Source organism: Elephantulus edwardii, unplaced genomic scaffold (genome assembly GCF_000299155.1).
Source record: "Elephantulus edwardii isolate Elephantulus edwardi_28Jun2011 unplaced genomic scaffold, EleEdw1.0 scaffold00033, whole genome shotgun sequence".
NCBI classification, from domain to species: domain Eukaryota; kingdom Metazoa; phylum Chordata; class Mammalia; order Macroscelidea; family Macroscelididae; genus Elephantulus; species Elephantulus edwardii.
In genome coordinates, this window is record NW_006399783.1 from 8,814,793 (window position 1) to 8,836,322 (window position 21,530).

General features: G+C 41.8%; 1 protein-coding gene across 1 annotated transcript in view; it reads left to right on the plus strand.

Moving 5' to 3' along the window:
- The window catches only part of DOCK2 (dedicator of cytokinesis 2), a 736,392-nt gene that overhangs the window by 629,210 nt on the left and 85,652 nt on the right, over window positions 1-21,530 (plus strand). Inside the window, exon 33 of the mRNA XM_006884420.1 lies at window positions 15,731-15,879. Within this exon, the coding sequence (XP_006884482.1) occupies window positions 15,731-15,879 (149 nt within the window). The remainder of the gene's footprint in view (window positions 1-15,730; window positions 15,880-21,530) is intronic.

Sequence of the window (21,530 nt, forward strand, 5' to 3'; positions counted from 1 at the left end):
CCTACCACTCATCCATTGAGGGAAGTAGTCCCTTAGAGTAATTCCAGCATGATATCACTGGAGAAGGTGTTATGAACAGAAGACAAACCAAAGCTACAGTCAAGCACCACAGGAAACAAGCAGTAAATGGCACTTGGGCAAGGTGGCTGCCCCTCTTAACCTCGTGGCCTGACTCCTGAGAAGAAACACAGAAGAGTACTATCCTGAAATAGCTTTTCTGACTGCCTTCCCTGGCCTGTATCTTGGAGGAATTAAATAATGAAGAGAAAAGTAGAGCAAATGAGTGATTCCCCCCCCCCCATCTACCCTTCAGCTCCCAGATTCTGGCATTAATATGCTAATGAAGTTAATCTACTAATCCTAACCAAGATGAAATCCTGTAAAAGTTAAGGATCAATCTAGTGAGAACCCTATGCTGGGTAATGATAAAGGTTTAAAATGCAATTCATGGAATATCCAAAGTAGAGTAAAACTTAGATGTCATCCTTAGCTGACTCTGGTGATTACCCATTCAATAACCTTTCTTGCCTTCTTCCTGGCTAACTAAGACTCTAATTTGGAGGAATTGCAATTTGCTCAGTTAATAATGTCTTGTAACAGATAAGTACCACTTGATTCAAATACTCAAATTGACAGCAATATATTTGAGTTTTCCGCAAAATTTTATTTTCCCATTAAAAAAAGAAGAAAGGAGGAAATGGTATAGGTGGACCACAGAGCCTTTTTAAGGCAGGATATTCACATGGTGAACAATATGACATTATGTATTTTTCAAAACACATAGAACTATATGTGCAACACAAAACGCTAGCCCATTGTGGACTATGATTGTCAGTCAATAGTGTTTCAGTTTTGGTTCTCTAAGTGTAGTGAACCTGTCACACTAGTGCAGGATACTCATAGTAACAAAAATAGTGTGCAGGCGGAAGAAAGGGCATACAGGCACTCACTTGTGTTTTTGCATGCTCTTTTGTAAAGTTAAAACTGCTCTGAACAAGAACTTAAAAACTCATTGACAGTGAGTTGGAGTCAACTCATGACTGACCCTTCAGTGGGTTTCTGAAGCTGCAAATTGTACTGGAGGAGTTTGTCCGTCTTTCTCCTGAAGAACTGCGGGTAGATCTGAAACACCCTTCTTTCCCCCCCCAAGTCTTTCTTCTTTTCCCAACTGGGAAGAAGATGAGATGCCTGGAAATACCATATACATATGATCATGAGGACAAAAGCACCAGGTTGGGGTTTAAAAGGCAACTTTGGACTCTCTTTTGACATTTTGCTATTGGATTATTATTGTGTGCTGTCAAGTTGGAACTAGCGCATAACTGACCCTCCGGTGGGCTTTCACAGGTAGCTAATTGCCTGGGTAGTGATTGCCTATCTTTTTCTCACAAAGCAGCTGGTGGATTTGAACCTTATGCTCCTGAGTTGTCAACACAACTCCTTTCCACCAGAGATTCATTAGACCCCTAGAGTTCCACTAGACTTTTTGCTAAGAAAAGAAAAAAAAGAAAAGGAATTATTATTTAATTGGATCACATTTGTCAGATTTTTGTCACATCTAAATCAACTCCCTGCTTTTGATTTTGTAAATCGAGCTACCGGCCCCAGGGCATCCCAAAGGTCAAGCATGAATCAGAGGCTGAGCTGGGGTTGGAGAGCCCGTCTCTTGACCCTAAGTTCAGTATTGTTTGTTACAGATAATGTTTTAAGAAGAATATGCCAATTATTTTCAAAGGATGTGAAATAGCGAACTAACTATGTTTTTCAACGACGACATCCAAGTTAGTGCTTTTAAATTGTGTTTTAATGTCAAGCAATCTGGGCAGCCTCATCATCCGTGATGAACATCAGTATCATCATCATCTTCATCTCATCAGGAGAGATCTGAGCAACCCCGTGATTAGAAGACAGCTAATTGCAAAACTATAATCTCAGGCCTGAAGGGTGTTTAACATTCTTCAGAAGAAAGTCTAGACAAATGCATATGAGGTATGAGGGAGAGCGTGTGCGTGTGTGCGCGCGCGCACTTGTGTGTGTATTTGGAGAAGTGAGGGACTGTAGGCAAGGAGGGTTTGGTGGGGATAAATTGCTACCAGGGCTGGTCACAAAGGGGTTAATGCCATGTGTGCTCTGAGTGTGCCACATGTCACGGACTATTCTGGGTTATATAGTATCATCACATTTGATTTCTGCTCAGAGTGAGGCAATGCACATGGAGTTGAAATGACTTTATACTTTAACCCTCCCACATGCACTGGGGTTAGCTACAGGCTACCCTGTTAATAGTCATCCTGGGAAAGAAAGGCACTTTCCAATGAAAGAGTTTTTTGTTTGTTTTTTACTTGTCAAAGAGAAAAGCAAGCTGGGGGTGGGGGGGCAGGGAGGAAAGTGTGCAACAATGAATGAATGGAAATCCAAAATAAAACAAAATAAAATTCAGAAAAAAAACAAGAAAGGCACTTTCTAGCTGAGAGTGCAGTTGAACCACTGCCTTCAAACATCTTAGAGCACCTAACTTTGTGCTGCTCTCTGGGGAGTTGTGGGAAGATTGAGGGAGGGGATAGGAAATGAGCCTGCTCTGCAGAGGAGAACCTGGAAGGGGCAGGCAGCCCTGGTGAGTAACACAGTGCATCACAGGACATCCCCTTAGCTGAATGGAAGAGGCAGAAGAGATGGGAAGAAATCCCAAACAGAGATATTCACCCACCCATTAACACATCCATCCATCTAGTCATGTATGCCTTCATTCAACAACAAACGATGAACACTGTGGTAGGCAGAATAATATTGTCCCAGGGATGTGGGATGTCCATGTCCTAATCCTCAGAGCCTATCACAATGTGACTTTACGTGATAATAAGGGACTTTGGACATGTGATTCATTTGAGGATCTTGAGAGGGAATGCTTATCCAGGGTTATCCTGGAGGGGCCAGTGTAATCATCCTCTCACGGTAATCAAGTCTCAACTCTAAGAAAGCCTCCAGCAGCTTTCTGAGGCTGTAAATCTTTGTAGAAGAAGACTGCCCATCACCAGTGATTGTAGTTAGTATGTTGTTTTATACCCTTGAGTAGAAACTAACAGCTAACCCTCCAACAGGTTTCAGAGGAAGTAATTCACAGGAGAAGAGATTGCTCATCCTCCCACAGAGCAGCTGGTGGATTCGAACCACATGCCTTTGGGATTGCAACATAGCTTCTTACCATTAGGCCACCACAGCTCCCTCCTAAGTGGCTTAATGTGGTACACATCAGACTGCTAGGAGTTCAAATGTACCAGTCGTTCTGCAGGAGAAAGATAGTCTCCTATAAAATTTACAGCCTCAGAAACCCAGTGGAGTGTCTCCTTGAATAATAATTAGCTTGATGGCAGGGGGTTGGCTCAATGTAATCACGGAAGACTCTGTAAGGGAGGGGAGAGAGAAGGGTGCAGAAGAATCTAAGCAAGAGAGCAATTTGGAAATGCCACACATCTGGCTCTAAAGATGGAGGCAGAGCCCTGTGCCAAGAAATGCAGGCAGTCTCAGAGAGCTAGAAAGGGCATGGAGAAGGATTCTCCCCTGGCACTCCAGAAGGAGCTCAAACATCCTGACAACTTGATTGTAGCCCGGTGAGACTTATTTCTGGTTTCTGACCTCCAGTATAGTATGATAAAGTTTTTAACTTGTTAGTCAAATTTGTGTCTTCTAGGTTGCAACACTCCCATGATACATCTTCAAGGATATGTACATGTACAGCCAAGCACAATCAATAAGAGTGCATCTGAATTCCAAAATCAATCTCCATAATAGTCTATGTGTTTCCTACTGCCAAAGGGGCCCTTTTTAGAGTAGTGAGAGAAGATCTTCACCCTGAAACCCACAGCGTCCCTTTTCAGCAGGAAGTAGCTAAGAGAATACGCCGTCCCCTTTTCCTTATGACTCAGGGTGAAGTCTCTCTCAGGGAGGAGTGATAGGGAATGGCAAAGGATACACTGACAAAGAAGATTAATCAGAACTGGCTTTGACAAGCACTGTGGCATTTGGACAAGAACAAACTGGGAGGAGGGTAGAGAGAATAGTGCAACAATGAATGAGTGGAAGCCCAAAATCTCTGTAAATGTTTATGAAAATTAATAAAATATAATTATAGAAAAAAAAAAGTTTTTTAAAGAGATAAAAATATATGTTACTTTTAAACCACCAAGTTTGTGGAGGTGCACAGAGTTAACACTTGGCTAAAATAATAGGTCAAATGGTTGGCTGCTAACTTGGAGTTGCAAGACCTCCCAGAGGTGCTTCTAAAGAAAGGCCTGGCAAACTGTGTATGAAAAATCAACCCCAGAAAGTCAACACCATGCTACTGTGACACAGGTGGGATCATTATGAGTTAAAGTTGACTCAACAACAGCTTGTTTAAGACTCTCCGTCAGGGTGCTCTTTCTGGACCGTGTGCAGCCATCCTCACCCTCACCAGGTTCACAGAGGTTTGCCTTGCTTTCTTTGTATTATTACTGCTCTCTTGCTAGATCACTGTCTGAGGCCTTTCAGGTGCAGTCTTAATGTCTACTTCAGAGAAGAGTGATAGATGAGGCCATTGCACAGATTAGAAAAGAAAGCGCAAGAGCATGTGGGAGCAGACACCCTCCTTCCCAACTCTACTACTAGATCCTTTCTCCGAAGCCTGTGTAATGCAGCATTTGGATTTAGTCTGCTGGCTTATTGACTCTTAAAAAGTGTTTTCTTTGTGTGAATATCCCACAGCTTCTCTCTTCATTCATTTGTTGATGGGCACTTGGGTTGTTTCAACTCTTTGCTATTGTCAACAAAGCCATGATAAACATGGAAGTGCATATATCTGCTTGGGTGCCAGTTACGGTTTCTTTGGGGTATATCCCAGTAGTGGAATTGCTGAGTCAAATGATATTTTCTATTTTGTAAATAAATTGGTACAATAATAATAATTTTAAAAACCAGCAAAAAATAGTAGCATGGCTTGTCTTGCCAGGAAGATCCTTTTTTGACTGTATGAAAGAGTCTATCTTATCAAGTCCTTACCTTACTTTAAGGGCAGCAGCAAGTATGGTCCTGAATGACATTTACTTCTTCTGCTCTATTTGGTTTTGGTTTTTTTGGTTGAATTTTTAAAATTTGTTTGTTTTCCCCTAAATTAATCTGTATTCAATTAGGCACAAACATCATTTCTGTGTGTTTGCATATGTAATTATGCATGCATGCATATGTATTCACTTACATTACTTGAACACAAAGCCTATTGTGTTTAATTCCATTTTTGAACAACAGTTGGTCTCCATTTACCTGGAATAATAAAGGAAGGAGAGTCATGAAGAAGAAGAAGAGGAGGAGGCAGAATGCATGAATAATTGCATCCAGGAACAGCTGCTGCTTTTTCTCCTTTGAATTGAGACCGGAAGAATTGGATAGTGCCCAGCTACCATTACTGAACATTTTGAACAAAGATTCCATAAAAGAATCTTGATGAAAAGCAGGGAAATAAAATAGAAAATTTAAAATTTTCATGGACTCCTAGAGTTTTGATGACCATGGTTGGTGAGTGAACCACTAAACCTAGAGCCCTGAGATAATGTTTAAAATTTAAACCAAAAATACCCCCAGAAGTCTCTTTGAAACCAAATAATAATTTAGTTTAACTAGTAAAAAAAGTCTGCCTTGAGCATTATGCTCCCTTAAGACCTATCTAAATGAAATCAACTTGCCAACAGCAACTTGAAATATTAGATAAGAACATGAGGGGGTAGTGAGTTGTATGTTAATGAGGAAAAAACAGCTCAGAAAAGGGACAGGGAGAGCTGTGCATTGTAAAGAATGTAATCAGTGTTACTAACTGTGTGTGCACAACAACTGCAGAAGAGGGGAAAAAGCCTATGGAAAAAAATCCAGTTTTTGATACAAATGAATAAAATTTCTGTAGGGATCCTTGTCCAAGCTGTTGAGATCACACTGCGTTTAGAGAGCCCAGTCTTTCTTCTCTCCCCCGAGTAGGACAAATGTCTTTCTCAGCAGAGTGCAAAGAATGCAGGTCAGAAGCAACTAAGAAATCCCAGGTCTACAGCATGTCTGCCCTTCATTTTAAACCATCTTAAATATATCCTTATCATACCCAATGCCCTCTAGTATTCTAAAGGCCTTTGTTGCATAAGCAATTTCTCCATTCCATGGTGGTTTATCTGACAGTTTCCCATTTACCTTCACACTATTATTGTGCTCGACTTTGAATTTTAAAACCCCAGTGTGGTTTGAAAAAGACTTAAAGGATCTTGAAGGACAAAATCAGAAACCTAGATTAGCAATTACTATAAACCTTCCAGAAAGTAAGATTTTATTTATTTTTTTTTCCCCTAGTTAGGCCAAAATGGGAGGCTCAAGTGTAATCCGAAAGTGTTGTATAATGAAGCTGATATTCTGGAAAAGTGGTTTTATGTTTCACTCAGCCCTCTTTCTGACTTCCCCTATTCATTCTCCCTCGCTTAAGACATTCCTAGGATGATACCTTTTTATCTGAATTCTGGGGAAATACTCCAACATTAAGCCTCATTTAGGTCAAATGAAAATTCATTTTCTTGCTGCTTTTTCTCTTGGTGCCTTTGTTCAAGCTTTAATCAAAAGCTAGAGTGCCAGGCTGCACACCATACCGCCTGAGTATCTGCACCCCTAGAAGCTCTCTGCCCCTGGTGGGGAGCACAGATGTTCATGCTGATGACAGAGAAACCCAGGGTGGGTTTCTCAGGCTTGAAAAATCAGGAAGAACAAAAGGCAGCAGCAGTCAAAGCATAGTATCAGCTTGAAGCACAAGTTACTTAACTATTCCTGCTCTTCCTGAATGTTCCTTTGGTCCCTTTTCATGGCACTTGTGTGTATCCTAAGGAGTCTGCTCAGTTCTGCTCAGCAAGGCTTCATGGCTCAGTTTGTCCAGACTTCAAGCAGGACGGTTATAGTTTATTGCCGTCAAGTCAAGCACAGCTCATAGTGACCCTGTAAACAACAGATCTGAACCCTGTTCTATCCTGAGCCATCTTCATCATCTCTGACACATTTGAGCCCATTACTGAGTCACTGTGTCAGTCCATCTCATTGAAGGTCTCCCTCTCCTTTGCTGACCTTCCGTTTTTCCCAGCCTGATGTCCCTTTCCATGGACTACACTCTTGTGGCAACATATCCAAAGTATGTGAGATAAAGCTTTGTTCCTTGTGTCCAAGGATTATGCTGGCTGCCTTTTTTCCAAAACATATCTGTTTATTCTTTTGGCAGTCCAGGGGATAGTCAGTGCTCTTCTTCAACACCATAAATCAAAGGTGTTAATTTCTCATCTGTCATCGTTACTTATTGTCCAGCTTTCAGATGCATATCAGGTGATTGAAAAGACCATGTTCTGAATCAGGCATGCCTTACTTAGCCTTAAAATTGACATCACTGCTCCTCAATAATATTAGCAGAAATCAAGCAGTATTAGCTAACAATAATAGCTTATACTAAATGTCTCTCGTCCCTCGTGCCAAGTACACTTCTGGGTACTTCGCAAAGACTAATCCATTTATTCTTCCCAACAACCCCCTGCTACATCATCTTCATGCTATGAATGAGAACAAACAGTGAGGCAAATTTGGCTGATATTAAGCAATTATCTACTAATGGATCCAATGTGCAGTACATGCCCTTAGCCACTTCGCCGCATTGCCTCTGCCACTGAGTCCTGATTATGCCGAGCTCTCTGCTTGGGACATGCAGACATACAGACACATGACCTTTCAACAAGTGAATTTTGTTTAAGGTGCATATGCAAGTCACATAATGAAGGAAGAAGTTGAAGCTGTACTGAAGGCATTGGCAGAAAATAAGGCCCCAGAAATAGATGAGATACCAATTTACATGTTTCAACTAACAGTTGAAGCCCTGGATGTGCTCACTAAGCTTGTCATAATATTTGGAAGACAGCTGTCTGGCCAACAGATTGAAAGAGATCCATATTTGTCCCATTCCCAAGAAAGGTGATTGAACAGAATATGGAAAACTATCGAACAGTATCATTAATAACTCATGCAAACAAAATATTGCTGAACATCATTCAAAAATTATCTAGAACAGTACATAGATTGGGCACTTCCAGAAGTTCAAGCAGGATTTAGAAGAGGCTGTGGCACAAGTGATATCATTCATGATGCTAGATGGATCCTAGCTAAAAGCAAAGAATATCAGAAAAATATCTATTCATGCTTTATTGACTATGCCAAGACACACTTTGATTGTGTGTGTGATAATAAGTTGTGGTTAAATTTGAGAAGAATGGGAAACCCAGAGCATTTAATTGTGCTCGTGTAAAACCTATACCTAGATCAAGAGGATATTGTGTAAACAGAACAAAGGTGAAGTGCATGCTTTAAAACTAAGAAAGGAGTGCATCAGGGTTGTATTCTTTCTACATAACTATTCAATCTGCTGTTAGGTACCATTGTCAAGTCGAGTACAACCCATAAGTACCCTATGAACAACAGATCTGAACCCTGTCCTATTACCATCCTCACATTTCCTGACACATTAGAACCCATTGTGAGAGTCACTGTGTCAATCCACCTGGTCGAAGATCTTCCTCTCATTTGCTGACCCTATACCTTTCTAAGCATCACATCCTTCTCCAAGGAAGAGCCCCTCCTAGCAACATGCCCAAAATACGTGAAGCAAAGTCTCATCATCCTTGCCTCTAAAGGGTACTATGGCTACATACTCTCTAAGACATATTTGTTTGGTCTTTTGGCAGTCTATGGGATGTCCAGTACTCTTCTCCAATACCACAGCTTAAAGGCATCAATTCTTCCTCTGTCATGCTTATTCATTGTCTGGCTCTCAGATACATGGCAAGTGATCAGAAAGACCACAGCCTGAATCAGATGCACCTTAGTCCTAAAACTGACATCATTTCTCCTCAATAAGATGAAGAAATTTCTAACTGCAAACTTGTCCAGTGTAATACATTTCCTGATTTCCTGACTGCTGGTATCAAGGGAGTTAATTGTGGATCCAACTAAGATGAAGGTACCAATTTCATTCATTTTTCCATCTATCATGTTGCTGCCTATGGGTCGACTGGTAAGAATTTTTGTTTTCTTGATGTTGAGATGTAATTTATATTGAAGGCTATATTCTTCGATCTTCTGCAAAAAGTGCTTCAAGTCTTCCTAACTTTCAGCAATCAAGCTTGCTTGTCATCTGCATTATGTTGGTTATTGATAACTCTCCTTCCAATCCTAATGCCACATATTTCTTCATGGTATGCAGCTTCTGAAATATTTTGCTCTGCATACAAATTGAACAGGTATGGAGAAAGAATACAACTGCGACACAGTCCATTCTAAATTGTTGTTGTTGTTTTATTTTATATTGGCTTATTTAAAAAGTTCGAATACATTGTTTTACACAATGGATCTTTCCCATTTCCTTCACTACCTCCCTTCAAATTGTGTGACCTAATGATTAAATACCCCTCCCCACCCCATCCATCCTCACTCCTCTAATTCCACCCTTCCCCGTCCTTGGATCTTCATACTCATTTTGCAATAATAGTTTTATATAGTATTTGTCCTTATAGGACTGATTTAGTTTACTCAGTATAAATGCTCTCTAGTCCCTCCCAAATTAGGTAATAATGTACAAAATCATTGCTTCTGTAGACTTAATAGTATTCCATTGCATTAATGTACCATAATTTCTCAATCCATTCAATTGTGGTTAGACATTTGGGCTGTTTCCATGTTCTGTGATGATGAATAATGCTGTTATGACCATTGGTATACAAGTCTCTATTTGTGCCTCAGTTCTAATTCTCTCAGGGTATATCCTAAGCAGTGGAATAGCTGAGTCATATGGAATATCTATGTTCAGCTTTTTGAGGAAGTGCCAAACTACCCTCCAGAATGGTTTTACCATTTTACCTTCCCACCAACAATGTACAAGAGTTCCTATCTCACCACATCTTCTCCAATATTTATTACTTGCTGTCCTGTTAAGCTTTGCCACTGCTAGTGGAGTAAAATGGTATCTCATTGTGGTTTTGATTTGCATCTCTATTATTGCCAGTGATTTTGAGCATTTCTTCATGTCTCTGTTGGCCATTCAAATATCTTCCTCTGTGATAATTCTTTTCATGTCTTTTTCCCATTTTGTAATTGGGTTATCAATCTTTTTCTTGTGAAAGGCCAGGAGTATTCTCTAAACTTCCAATAGGAAGACTTAATATTGTGAAAATGATAGTCCTACCAAAAGCAATTTGCATGTCCAATGCAGTGTTATTGTCATTGTTGTTGTTAAGTGCCGTCGAGTCGTAGATGACTCATAGCGACCCTATGAACTTAAGGCCTGAGCACAGTTCATAGAATTTCTAGAGGCATGCTATTTTGGAAGTGAATCCCATTCCTGCTTCAAAGCTTATTTTAATCGGGGAGCTCCACTAAACACTGTCCACCATGGGTAAACGTTATCGCATTTGACACATTAGTGTCACACACATTAGTGTGTTTAGCATCACAGTAGCCATGAGTTACCTCTGTACAGCAAATGGACAGACCAGTGCTATACCACTTAGAAGACTGACCAAAAACAATTAAAACCACAGGCCCTTGGGCCCAAATGCATTTTTAAATAGGAGGCTGAATCAAATAAACTCATACCCATTGGCAAGTAAACATTCCACCGTAATCTCCACCAGAACCCACAAATAAACCTCTGTAGAATCTGGCTGCTGCAGAGGAATCCCAACCTGGATTCAAGGCACAATCCCAATACAGATACTAAATTCCTTTTTCAAGGAGATCTAAAGGGAAATTGTCACGTTTATTTGGAGAGAAAAGAGATCCCAAGTAAGGAAAACACTTCTGAGAAACAAAAATGAAGTGGGAGACATAGCACTCCCTGATCTCAAAACCTACTACACAGTGATAGTAACCAAGACAGCATGGTACTCATACAGTGACAGTCACATAGACCAAAGGAACAGAATTGAGAACCAGAAGTAGACCCAGCTATCTATGGTCAACTAATATTCAACAAGGAAATCAAACCTATCAAATGGGGAAATGACAACCTCTTCAACAAATGGTGTTGGCAAAACTGGACTGTTATCTACAAAAAGCTGAAATAGGATCCACATCTCACGCCATACACAAAAATCAACTCAAGGTAGATCAGAAACCAGGGAGTAAAGCCCAAAACCAAAAATTCCTAAGAGGCAAACTGGGATCAAGCTTAGAAGGCCTAATCTACAGTATAAATAGACTGCCAAATACAGTCAGAAATGTACAATCTGAAGAGGATAAAATAGATGAGTGGGATCTTCTAAACAGTAAAGCCCTGTGTGCATCAAAACCTTTGTTTCTCAATAGGGTAAAAAGAACACCTACCAACTGGGAACAAACATTTGGAAATACAATCGCAGACAAGGGCCTCATAACAGAAGTCTACAGAATACTTCTTTCCAAATTTTAAAACATATAGTGTTCATTGTGCTGTTTGCACAATAGCCTCCTATTTTAGATGTAGGTTTCTCACACTTAAGTGCTCTTGAATTCCCATTCTTCTTAAAGTTAACCATACTAGTTATGATCCACATACTCAAAAACCTTTGCATAGTCAATAATGCACAAATAGGCATTCTTCTGGTTTTCTTTACTTTCATCCAGGATCCATCTGACATCAGCAATGATCTCCCTGGTGCCACAGCCTCTTCTAAATCCTGTTTGAACTTCTGGCAGTTCCCTATCTGTATTGTTCAAGACATATTTTGAATGATGTTTAGCAGTGTTTTGCTTACATGTATTATTAATCATATTGTTAGATAGTGTCTGTTGGATCACCTTTCTTGGTAATGGGCCAAATACGGACCTCTTCCAACCCTTTGGCCAGACAGTTATCTTCTAAATATCCTGGCATAGACTGGTGAGTGCATCCAGGGCTTCATCTGTTAGATAAAACATGTTAATTTGTATCCTATCTATTCCTGGGGCCTTATTTTTCGCAAGTGCCTTCAATGCAGCTTCCACTTCCTCTTTCATTACCATTGACTTCCACTCACATAGTATTTCCTGAAATTTCTCAGTGTCAGTCAGTTCTTTTGATGCTTTCTGAGTCATTCTATATAATGCCCATAGTATCATTCAATATTGCCACTCAAGGCTTATATTTTTCAGTTCTCTCAGCTTAACAAATACAGGCAAAGTCTTCCCTTTTTATTCTCTGATTCCAACTCTCTGCACATTCCATTATAATACTTTACTTTGTCTTTTCTAGCTGCCCTGTGAAATCTTCTCTCCAGCTCTTTTACTTTGTCTTGTTTTCCCTTTAATTTTGGTTTTTTGATGCTCTAGTACAGTTTTCATAGTCTCTTGGGACATCTATTTTGGTTTTTTTCCTTTCTCTTCTGTCTTTGTAATCATCTTATGCTTTCGTCATGGCTGATATTCTTTATTTCATCCCACAACTCATCCTGTATGCTGAGCAAATACTTTAAGAGGTTGGACTTTGAAGAAGAATGTGGCATCAAGATCAGAGGAAGACTCATCAATAACCTGCGTTATGCAGATGGCACAAGCTTACTTGCTGAATGTGAGGAGGACTTGAAGCACTTTTTGCAGAAGATCAAAGAATATGATTTAATATGGATTACATCTCAACATCAAATAAAAATTCTTACCACTGGACCTATAGGCAGCATCTTTATAGATGGAAAAATGAATGAAATTGCCAATAATTTCATCTTACTTGGATCCAGTTAACACTCTTGATACCAGCAGTCAGGAAATCATGAGATGCATTGCACAGGGCAAGTCTGCATTTGGGGACTTTCACCTTATTGAGGAGAAATGATGTCAGTTTGAGGACTAAGGTTCATCTGATTCAGGCCATGGTCTTTCTGATCACTTGCCATGCATCTGAGAGCTGGACAATTAATAAGGATGACAGAGGAAGAATTGATGTCTTTGAACTGTGGTGTTGGAGAAGAGAACTGAACATCCCATGGACTGTCAAAAGAACAAACAGATATGTCTTGGAGAAAATAAAGTGCAGGTAGAGTGCTCCTTGGAGGCAAAGATGATAAAGCTTTGTTTTACATAATTCGGGCATGTTGCTAGGAGAAGCTATTCCTTGGAGAGGGACATCATACTTGGAAAGGTGGAGGATTAATGAAACAGAGAAAGAACCTCAATCAAGTGAGTTTACATAATGACTGATTCAATGGGCACTAGTATGGCAGGAAGTGTGAGGATGGCCTAGGATAGTACAGAATTTAGCTCTCTTCTTCATAGGGTTGTTGTTTCATAGTCGACTCGACAGCACGTAACCACAACAATCCAAGTCACATAGGAATTGAACCAATGCATTTCTTCACTTGACAGTTAATGGTCTATATGCCATGGTGATTCAGTGGCAGAACTCTTGGCTTTCATGTGAGAGATCCACGTTTGATTCCCAGTCAGTAAACCCCAGGCACAGCCACCGCCATCTGCTAGTGTAGGTTTGTGTGTTGCTGTAATACTCAACAGGTTGGTATAGTTTCCAGATAAAGATGGACTCAAAGGAAATACCTTACACCCTACTTCTGAAAGTCAGCCAATAAACTCTACAGATCACAACAGTGTAATCCAAAACCCATCACAGGAATGGTGCAGTACCCAGCAGCATCTCCCCCTGCTGTTTGTGGAATCACTATTAGCAGGCTGGAGAGTAGATTCACTGGTGGCTAACAGTAACATCAACATGTTGTGTGCTCAGTGCTACAGATACAACGGTGAGAAAACAGATAGGGCCTCTACTTTGATGAAGCTCTCCACAGGAGAAGCAGACCTTAGTGAATGATTGCATACAGAAATCATCCCTATACGGTTGCGGAGGAGGGCAGGGTACTTGCAGCCAGGGCAGGATATTGGAAAAAGGTGAGGGTCAGAGGGTGTGTGAGGGGCTTTTCTTTCAGAGAAAGTGCCATTTGATCTAATATGGGAGAGAGAAATGGGCCTATATAGAAGAAATCAGGTGCTAAAGTGAGGGAAGTGTTGGGGAACAGGCAGGGAGTGGTATTCTGTGTGTACTCAGGTCTTGAGATAGAAGATACAAGTTGAGTTTGAGGCACTGAACAAGGTCGTGACCTCTAGAATCAGAGAGCAGGGAACAATGGAAGAAGGTTACCTTGAAATGAAGCAGGAGCAGCAAGACTTCTTGGATAATTTTCTATTTGAATCAACAAGATTTTAACCCAGTGGCACAAATGGTGTGTATTGAACTACTAGCCTAAAGATTGGTAGTTTGAACCCACTAAACAACGTGATGCCAGAACGACTAGCCAATCTGCTTATATTGTTGTTATGTGTCGTCGAGTCGCCTGCGACTCATAGCGATCCTATGTACAACAGCCCTAAACTCCGCTCTGTCCTGTGCTAATCACACTGTCTCTGACACTTCCATCCCAATTATCCCAGTCACTGAATCAATCCATCTCATAGAGGGCCTTCCTCTCCTGCGCTGTCCCTCCACCCTCCCAAGCATGATGTCCCTCTCTAAGGACTGGTCTCTCCTCACAACATGTCCAAAGTATGTTAGATGGAGCCTCAGAATCCTGGCCTCCAAGGAGCCACCCAGTTTAACCCTTTCCAGGACAAATCTGTTTGTTTTCCTAGCAGTCCATGGTATTCTCAATACTCTTCTCCAGCACCACAGCTCAAAGGCATTAATTCTCCTTCTGTCCTCCTTGGTCATTGTCCAACTCTCTGATGCATAACAAGTGATTGCAAAGACCATAGCCTGTATCAGACGCACCTTAGTCTCCAGAGAGACACCATTGCTCTTCAGTACTTTGGAGAGGTCCCTAACAGCAGACTTTCCCATGGCAATGCACCTTTTAATTTCCTGGCTGCTGGTGCCAAGACTGTTGACTATGGAGCCAAGCAAACTAAAGCTGTGTACAATCTCAATAACCAAGAAAACTCTTTCAAGAGATTCTACCCTGTAGCACAGAATCAGAATCAAAATCAGAATCAGCTCGTCTACACAGGGCTAGTCTGAGTATTGTTTCCACTGGTCATACTATTACAGTAGGTTTTTAATGTCAACCCTTAATTTTCATGGGCTATCAAACCAATTTGAGGAGGCGCACTGGAGTGCCATTAACTCAAAGAGTCTGTCTCCTTAGTGGTTAAAATGAACTAGCTGTTCCAAGGGAGAAAGATAAACTTTCACTGTGGGATTTATAGCCTCAGAAACCTCTGGAGGGTGAGCTATGACTTGGCTCTGACTCAAAGCCAATGAGTTTTTGAGTTTGGAAAACCACTAGTTAAAAGCTTGCTCCCCAAATCTCTGATGCTCGGCTTGTGGTGTCGCAGTCGCACGTATTTTTCAGCCATCCCTGTGCTTAGCCATTGCTAACATAGTAAATCAGAGCTGTATTTGCAAAGGAAATAATGCAGGTGAAAATCCTTGTAAACAGTGAAGTGTTTTACATACGCCCGTGTCATTATCCTCAATAATGGGCCTCGTTTTAGATGATGCATGAGTCTCTTCCCAGAGTTAATATATGTAAAGTGTTCAAAATGGTGCCTGGCTCCCGGTAAACAATGTTAACGATTGTTTCCCCCCCCCCCCATCATGCCTTCCTTTCTTCTTTGGCTAGGCTTATTCTGAGGGGCCCCAGTGTGCCCTGAAATGGTTTTATACACCCTTGCCCATCTTCTTTTTCAGGCCAGAACAAAATCTGCTTCATCCCCGGCATGGTGGGGCCCATATTAGAGATGACGCTCATCCCGGAGACTGAGTTGCGGAAAGCCACCATACCAATCTTCTTTGACATGATGCTGTGTGAATATCAAAGGAGCGGGGATTTCAAAAAGGTAACAAATGAGCCTGGAAGCTCAGGCCAGCACCCCTCGTCCCCAGCCCATTTTCCTATAATGATGTCCTCATTCCATCTGCCTGAACACCATTCAGAGGCTCAGCCCTGGGAGAGGGACATTTATTCATGTGTCTGGAACAAGCTGGCAGGTTAGATTTGGTCAGTATTCTATCATAAGCTTCTGCTAGAGGCCGAGATTAAAAGGCACTTTCTTGCTGTGAGTCTGTTTGACCCCTTTGTTGATAGTTTAAGGATCCTGCCTCCCTTCTTCGTTGTTTTCTAAAGGTTTTTCAAAGACCTTCTCCCTCTCACCCACCCCAACCTCACATGTGTAGTATTTCATCTGGAATAGCTATGAAGAACTAGGAAAAGTCAGCTTACACGAGGTGTCAGCCTTGACCATGCATCACAGTTGACAAAAAAGGGGACTAGAGGTGCACCTCTCAGGAGGGGCTTGTGTGTCTCGCCTGTGAATGGGCAGACATGGCCCACATGGAGGGAGTGAGCACCACTGGACAAGTCAAAGGCCATTAGCCAAGTGTTTTCATTGAAAGGCCAATTAAACTTGAAGGGTGAGACCATTTTCAGGGCTCAGCCACACTAGAAGCCACAGACAGTGCAGGAGATGCTTATTTTTAGGAGGTAAAATTCCAGTGGCCTAGTGGCAAGAAACTGCGCTGCAATTCCAAAGGCACACAGTTCGAGGCCACCAGGTGCTCCATGGGAGAAGGGTGGGGGCAATCTGCTCCCGTGCAATTAACTGCCTCTGAAAACCCACCGGAGGGACAGCTATGGTTTGGTTCTGACTCTACAATACACAACAACAACAATGTTCAGTTTAGGGAAGCTGCTCTCCAAACCCAGTTGAGGCTGACATAGCTGTTCCCTGCATGTTCTCTGCCCACCTCTTCACTTTGTTTCACCCCTTATTGGCCTCCTTATCACCACCCCCTTCCCAACCACTGCCATTACCTCTAGCACAGCAGCATTCTGACTCTACAGACCGTGTTTGTGTTTTGCCACCAAGTAATTTTCCTTGAAACATGGAAATGCTGTTTCTCACCTGCCCATAGGCTTCCTAATCCACATTCAGTAAAGCCCTTTACTCTGCATTTGAGGCCTTCTCTGCTCTGATCTTTTGTAGAACTTTTCAGCTGTTGTCACCTCCACCTCCTTCTCACAACTCACCACTCTTGTCATTCTCACAGCTCACCTGAACTACTTGGTCCAAGTGTAAGGCTTCTTCCTGCTTCTTGTTGGTTTCATGCACAGTCCTGTCTGCCAGCGCCGTCTATACTCCTGTTGATTCTGCAAAGCTCATACTAAATGTCATACCCTTTATGAGATCTAGTCCCATCCTGTTTAGTTATATCTCTGTAATTAAGGAACCTTATCTGTTTAGTACATTATGTGTTGGACTGTTAATCAAAAGATTGTTGGTTCAAATCCATCAGCCTCTCTGCAGAAGAGAGAGAGAGTATTCTGCTCCCATTAAAATTTGTGGCCTTGGAAACCAGATAGAGGGTTGTTATTGCTTGAAATCGACTCAACAGCAATGAGTTTGAGTTTGAGTCTAGGATCATCAGGCACTACCTTACTTTACAAGGAGCCCTAGTGGTTAGGTGGTTAGATTATTTGTTTGCCAACCAAAATGTCCAGGGCTTGAACCCACCAGCTACTTTGCTCTATAGAAGGAAGTGGGACAGCCTGCATCCTTAAAGATTTATAGTCTTGGAAACCCCACAGACAGTTCTGCAGTGTCTTATTAAATCACTCTGAGTCAGAATTTACTTGAATTTGTTTTTCTGTTTCCCTAGCCTTAAATGAATTTCCTTGCATTATTTTCCTACTTTATATCTTTGTCTAATACTAAAGATGACTATGATGGTGACAATAAGTGACATTAACTGGGTATTTACCAATATAACATGCACTGCTGTTAGTTCTGATTGTTAGTGAGCTCATGTACAACAGAGCAGAACATTTCCCAATCTTGCGCCATTTCCATAATCAATTGCAGATTCAACTACTCTGATCCATAGGATTTTCACTAGATTACTTTTAGCGCATGTGGCCACTGACTCTGCCATCTCTACTGTCACTGATGATGACTGGATGAAAAATTAAACGGCATTTTTAAAGTCAGGACTTCCTTAATATACTTTTCATGGAACAATGACCCCACAAAATTCTCTAGGAAAGAATATTTTGAGGTTAAATCCTATTTGGAGTCACTGAATGAATACCCTGTGGTAATCTTCAGTTAATGTTAACAAACATAGGTTAAAGGGCTAAGATATTCCCCTGTAAGCCAAAGCAAAAAGCGCAAACCAGTTGTCTTTGAGTGAATTCCATTGCACAGAAACTCTATGTGTGTCTAGTAGATATCGGGGAACCAGTACAGCATGGGGTTCACAATGGCTGACATTTTGGAAGCAAGTCTTCAGACCTCTCCTGTGAAATCTCTAGGTAGATTTGAACCACAGACGTTTTTGGTTAGCAGTGGGCGTATGACCTTTTGCTCTACCCAGGGTTTCTCCATAGTGTGATTTGCAAAACTTTTTGTGCATCTAGTGGATCTGCTGTTCTATATGTTGTACTTGCTAAGGTTTTTCTAAGTGAAATAGAAGACTAGTTTGTTATGTTCATAAGAATCCTGTCTCTCATCTCACAGTCTGAGGGGAGCCCTTAAGTATGAAAAGACAGTGGCCCTCTGCAAGACGCTTGAAAAAAAAATCAGGCTAAGTAGTTCAGATGGAGAAAGAGACTTTATTTTACTAGGTGGTCTAAGGGCAAAAAAGATGAAGCCCTGGATGGAATGACTGTAGGCAGTTGGAAATTTGTTGCCTTTTATGTGAGGAGTAACATTAGAGGAAGTTGGGAGCATGTGGAAGGACATGCCATATGCAGTGAAGTCTCCCCTGCCTAACCACAATCAAGACACTCTCCTGGAAGTGTGAGGACCAGCCGGGTTTAGAAGCTTTCCCAGAGAACAGATTGCGAAAGGAATATTCCAGGTACCTGCTAGTATGTCATGTACTCAGCAGAGAGGAGACTGGCCAGTGTCTGGAACATGAACTCACAGCTGTTGTGCTTGGTGGCCTTTTCAGAAGCTTAATTTTAAAGTGTGAATTTCCTTCTTAAAAACAACAACAAAACCATTGTTGGGTCTCCTGCAGCTCATGGTGACCCTATTTGTATCAGAGCAGAAGAGTATGCTATACGGCTCTCAGCGGATAGTTTTTCAACAGCAGATCACCAGGCTTTTCCTCAGAGGCTTCTGTAAGTGGACTCATATCCACCATTTTTTTCATACTTTCAGTTAGCAGACATGTTAACTGTTCACACCACCAGGTGCAAACTCGCTCCGTAGTTGTTTTTGTTGTTGTTGTTGTTATGTGCCGTCAAGTCACCTGCAACCCATAGTGACCCTATGTTCAGTAGCCCTAAACTCTGCTCTGAATCAGTCTACCTCATAGAGGGCCTTCCCCTCCTGTGCTGTCCCTCCACCCTCCCAAGCATGACGTCTCTCTCCAAGGATTGGTCCCTCCTTGCAACATGTCCAAAATATGTCACACGAAGCTTCAGAATCCTTTCCTACAAGGAGCAGCCTGGTCTCACCCTCTCTGGGCTGAACTTGTTCATTTTCTTAGCAGTCCATGGTATATTCAATACTCTTCTTCAACACCACAACTCAAAAGCATCAATTCTCTTTCTGTCATTCCTAGTCATTCTTCAGCTCTCTGATGCATAGCAAGTAATTGCAAAGACCATGGCCTGTATCAGGTGCACCTTAGTCTCCAGAGTGGCATCATTGCTCTTCAGTACTTTGGAGAGTTCCCTAAAAGCAGACTTACCCAATGCAATATGCCTTTTAATTTCTTGGATGTTGGTGCCAAGAGTGTTGATTGTGAAGCCAAGCAAACTAAAGCTGTTAACAGTCTCAGTCTCTTCACCATCTATCATGATGCTGCCATTCCTTTATCTGTCATCCTGGTGACACATGCCTACTTGTTTCCATGCACAGGATTTTTGTGGGAGTTCTGATGGCCTAGTGGGTAAAGAGTTGAACTGGAAACCCAAAGGCAGGCTACTCGACTTCACCAGCAGCTCCGCAGGAGAATGATGGACAATCTCTTCCTATACAACATATAGTCTCTGGAAACCCAACAGAGGGCCAGCTATGAGTTGGTTCCAGTTCCATGGCAATACGGCGAGGGAGGGTCGTTTTAGAGTCCTTCACTCCAGACATGTGTTCACTATAAGTGTGCTTCCCAATTGCCTCTCTTTGCTGCTCCCTTATTAAAAGAGACAAGACAATCAGGCTGACTAATAGGGCAGTTTCCAGCATGAAAACCAGCTGGTGAATTTGGTGGGAGCTCAGCTGTGTGATGAGCCTACCCAGCTTGGCTATTTAGTTCAGAATAAACATCCATGGAAGGGAGGAGCCATGGCCCCAGTGAGCCCCCAGCACAGCACAGCCAATGGCTGGACCAGATGCTGGGAGCTGGAGCCCAGGAGGCCTCATGTGGAAACTGGAATGAGTGCATATGAGAAGAAACAGGCACCCAGAAGATGGCATGGTTTTCTTTCTAAAGCTCAGCTTCCTTAAAGGAAATAAAGGGCTCCGGTGGTGTATTTTGTACGGAGTTGTGCCGCTGACCTAAAAGTGGCACCTCTCTGGCACTTCAAATCTACCAGTGCTCCTCAGGGGAAAGATGGGCAGTCTCTTCTGTGATTTACAGTCTTGGAAATGCTACTGTAGGATCAACCATGAATTAGTTCACAATCCCAATCTACGGCATAAAGGAAATAGCACATTCAGGAGGAAAGGTTCTCAGAACTTTTGATCTTCTATCAGACCCATTGACTTTGTATCCAAAGCCTTGTAGTTCTCACATGTCCATGTATTTGCATAGGCTTTGATCCCTTCGTCTAATGCACTCCTACTCGCCCTCCAGTGGTGAGCAATTTTTTTCTTGTAAAGCCTTTCCTGACCTCTGGAGTCATTGGTCCATCTGATTGCAAGAGACAAAGGTTTGCACAAGCTAGATATGCCTGGACTAGAACTAAGAAAATAAACTAGACCCTAAGGGCTCATGTGGTCTCCCAGGCACTCTCATTCCCCACCTCATTGCCACATTGCCCTGACTTATCCCACAGTCTAAACCTTAGAGAGTTAACAGCATGGGCTGAAAACTCTTGCACCATGAGTACAATCCTTCAAGCAAGCCAGATTTTTGAAAGTATCTTTTCTGTTGTCTTGGACTGGATGACCCATTACTTGGACACTCCATGATCTTCTCGATGAGTCTGTAGATGGGGTAGTTTTCAGCAAGAGACGGTTTAAATATAGTGTGGCTGGCATGTCCAGGAAGTGTCCCAGATGTTGCTAACTACATCTCCCCAAGCCTGTGTGAAGCTCTGTTGCATAAAGATATGCTGACAAGTCTCTTTCTCCCACTAGACTAGTTTCTTTTTTCTTTTTTATCAATTTTAATGAAAGTTTACAGAAACTTAAGGTTTCCAGTCATTCATTGTTGCAGTTTTCTCCCTGCCCACCCGCTTTCCCCCAATTCACTCTTCTCTTTGAAAAGTAAAAGAAAAACTAGAAAAATTATTTCATTGTTATACAATCCCTCCCCCTAA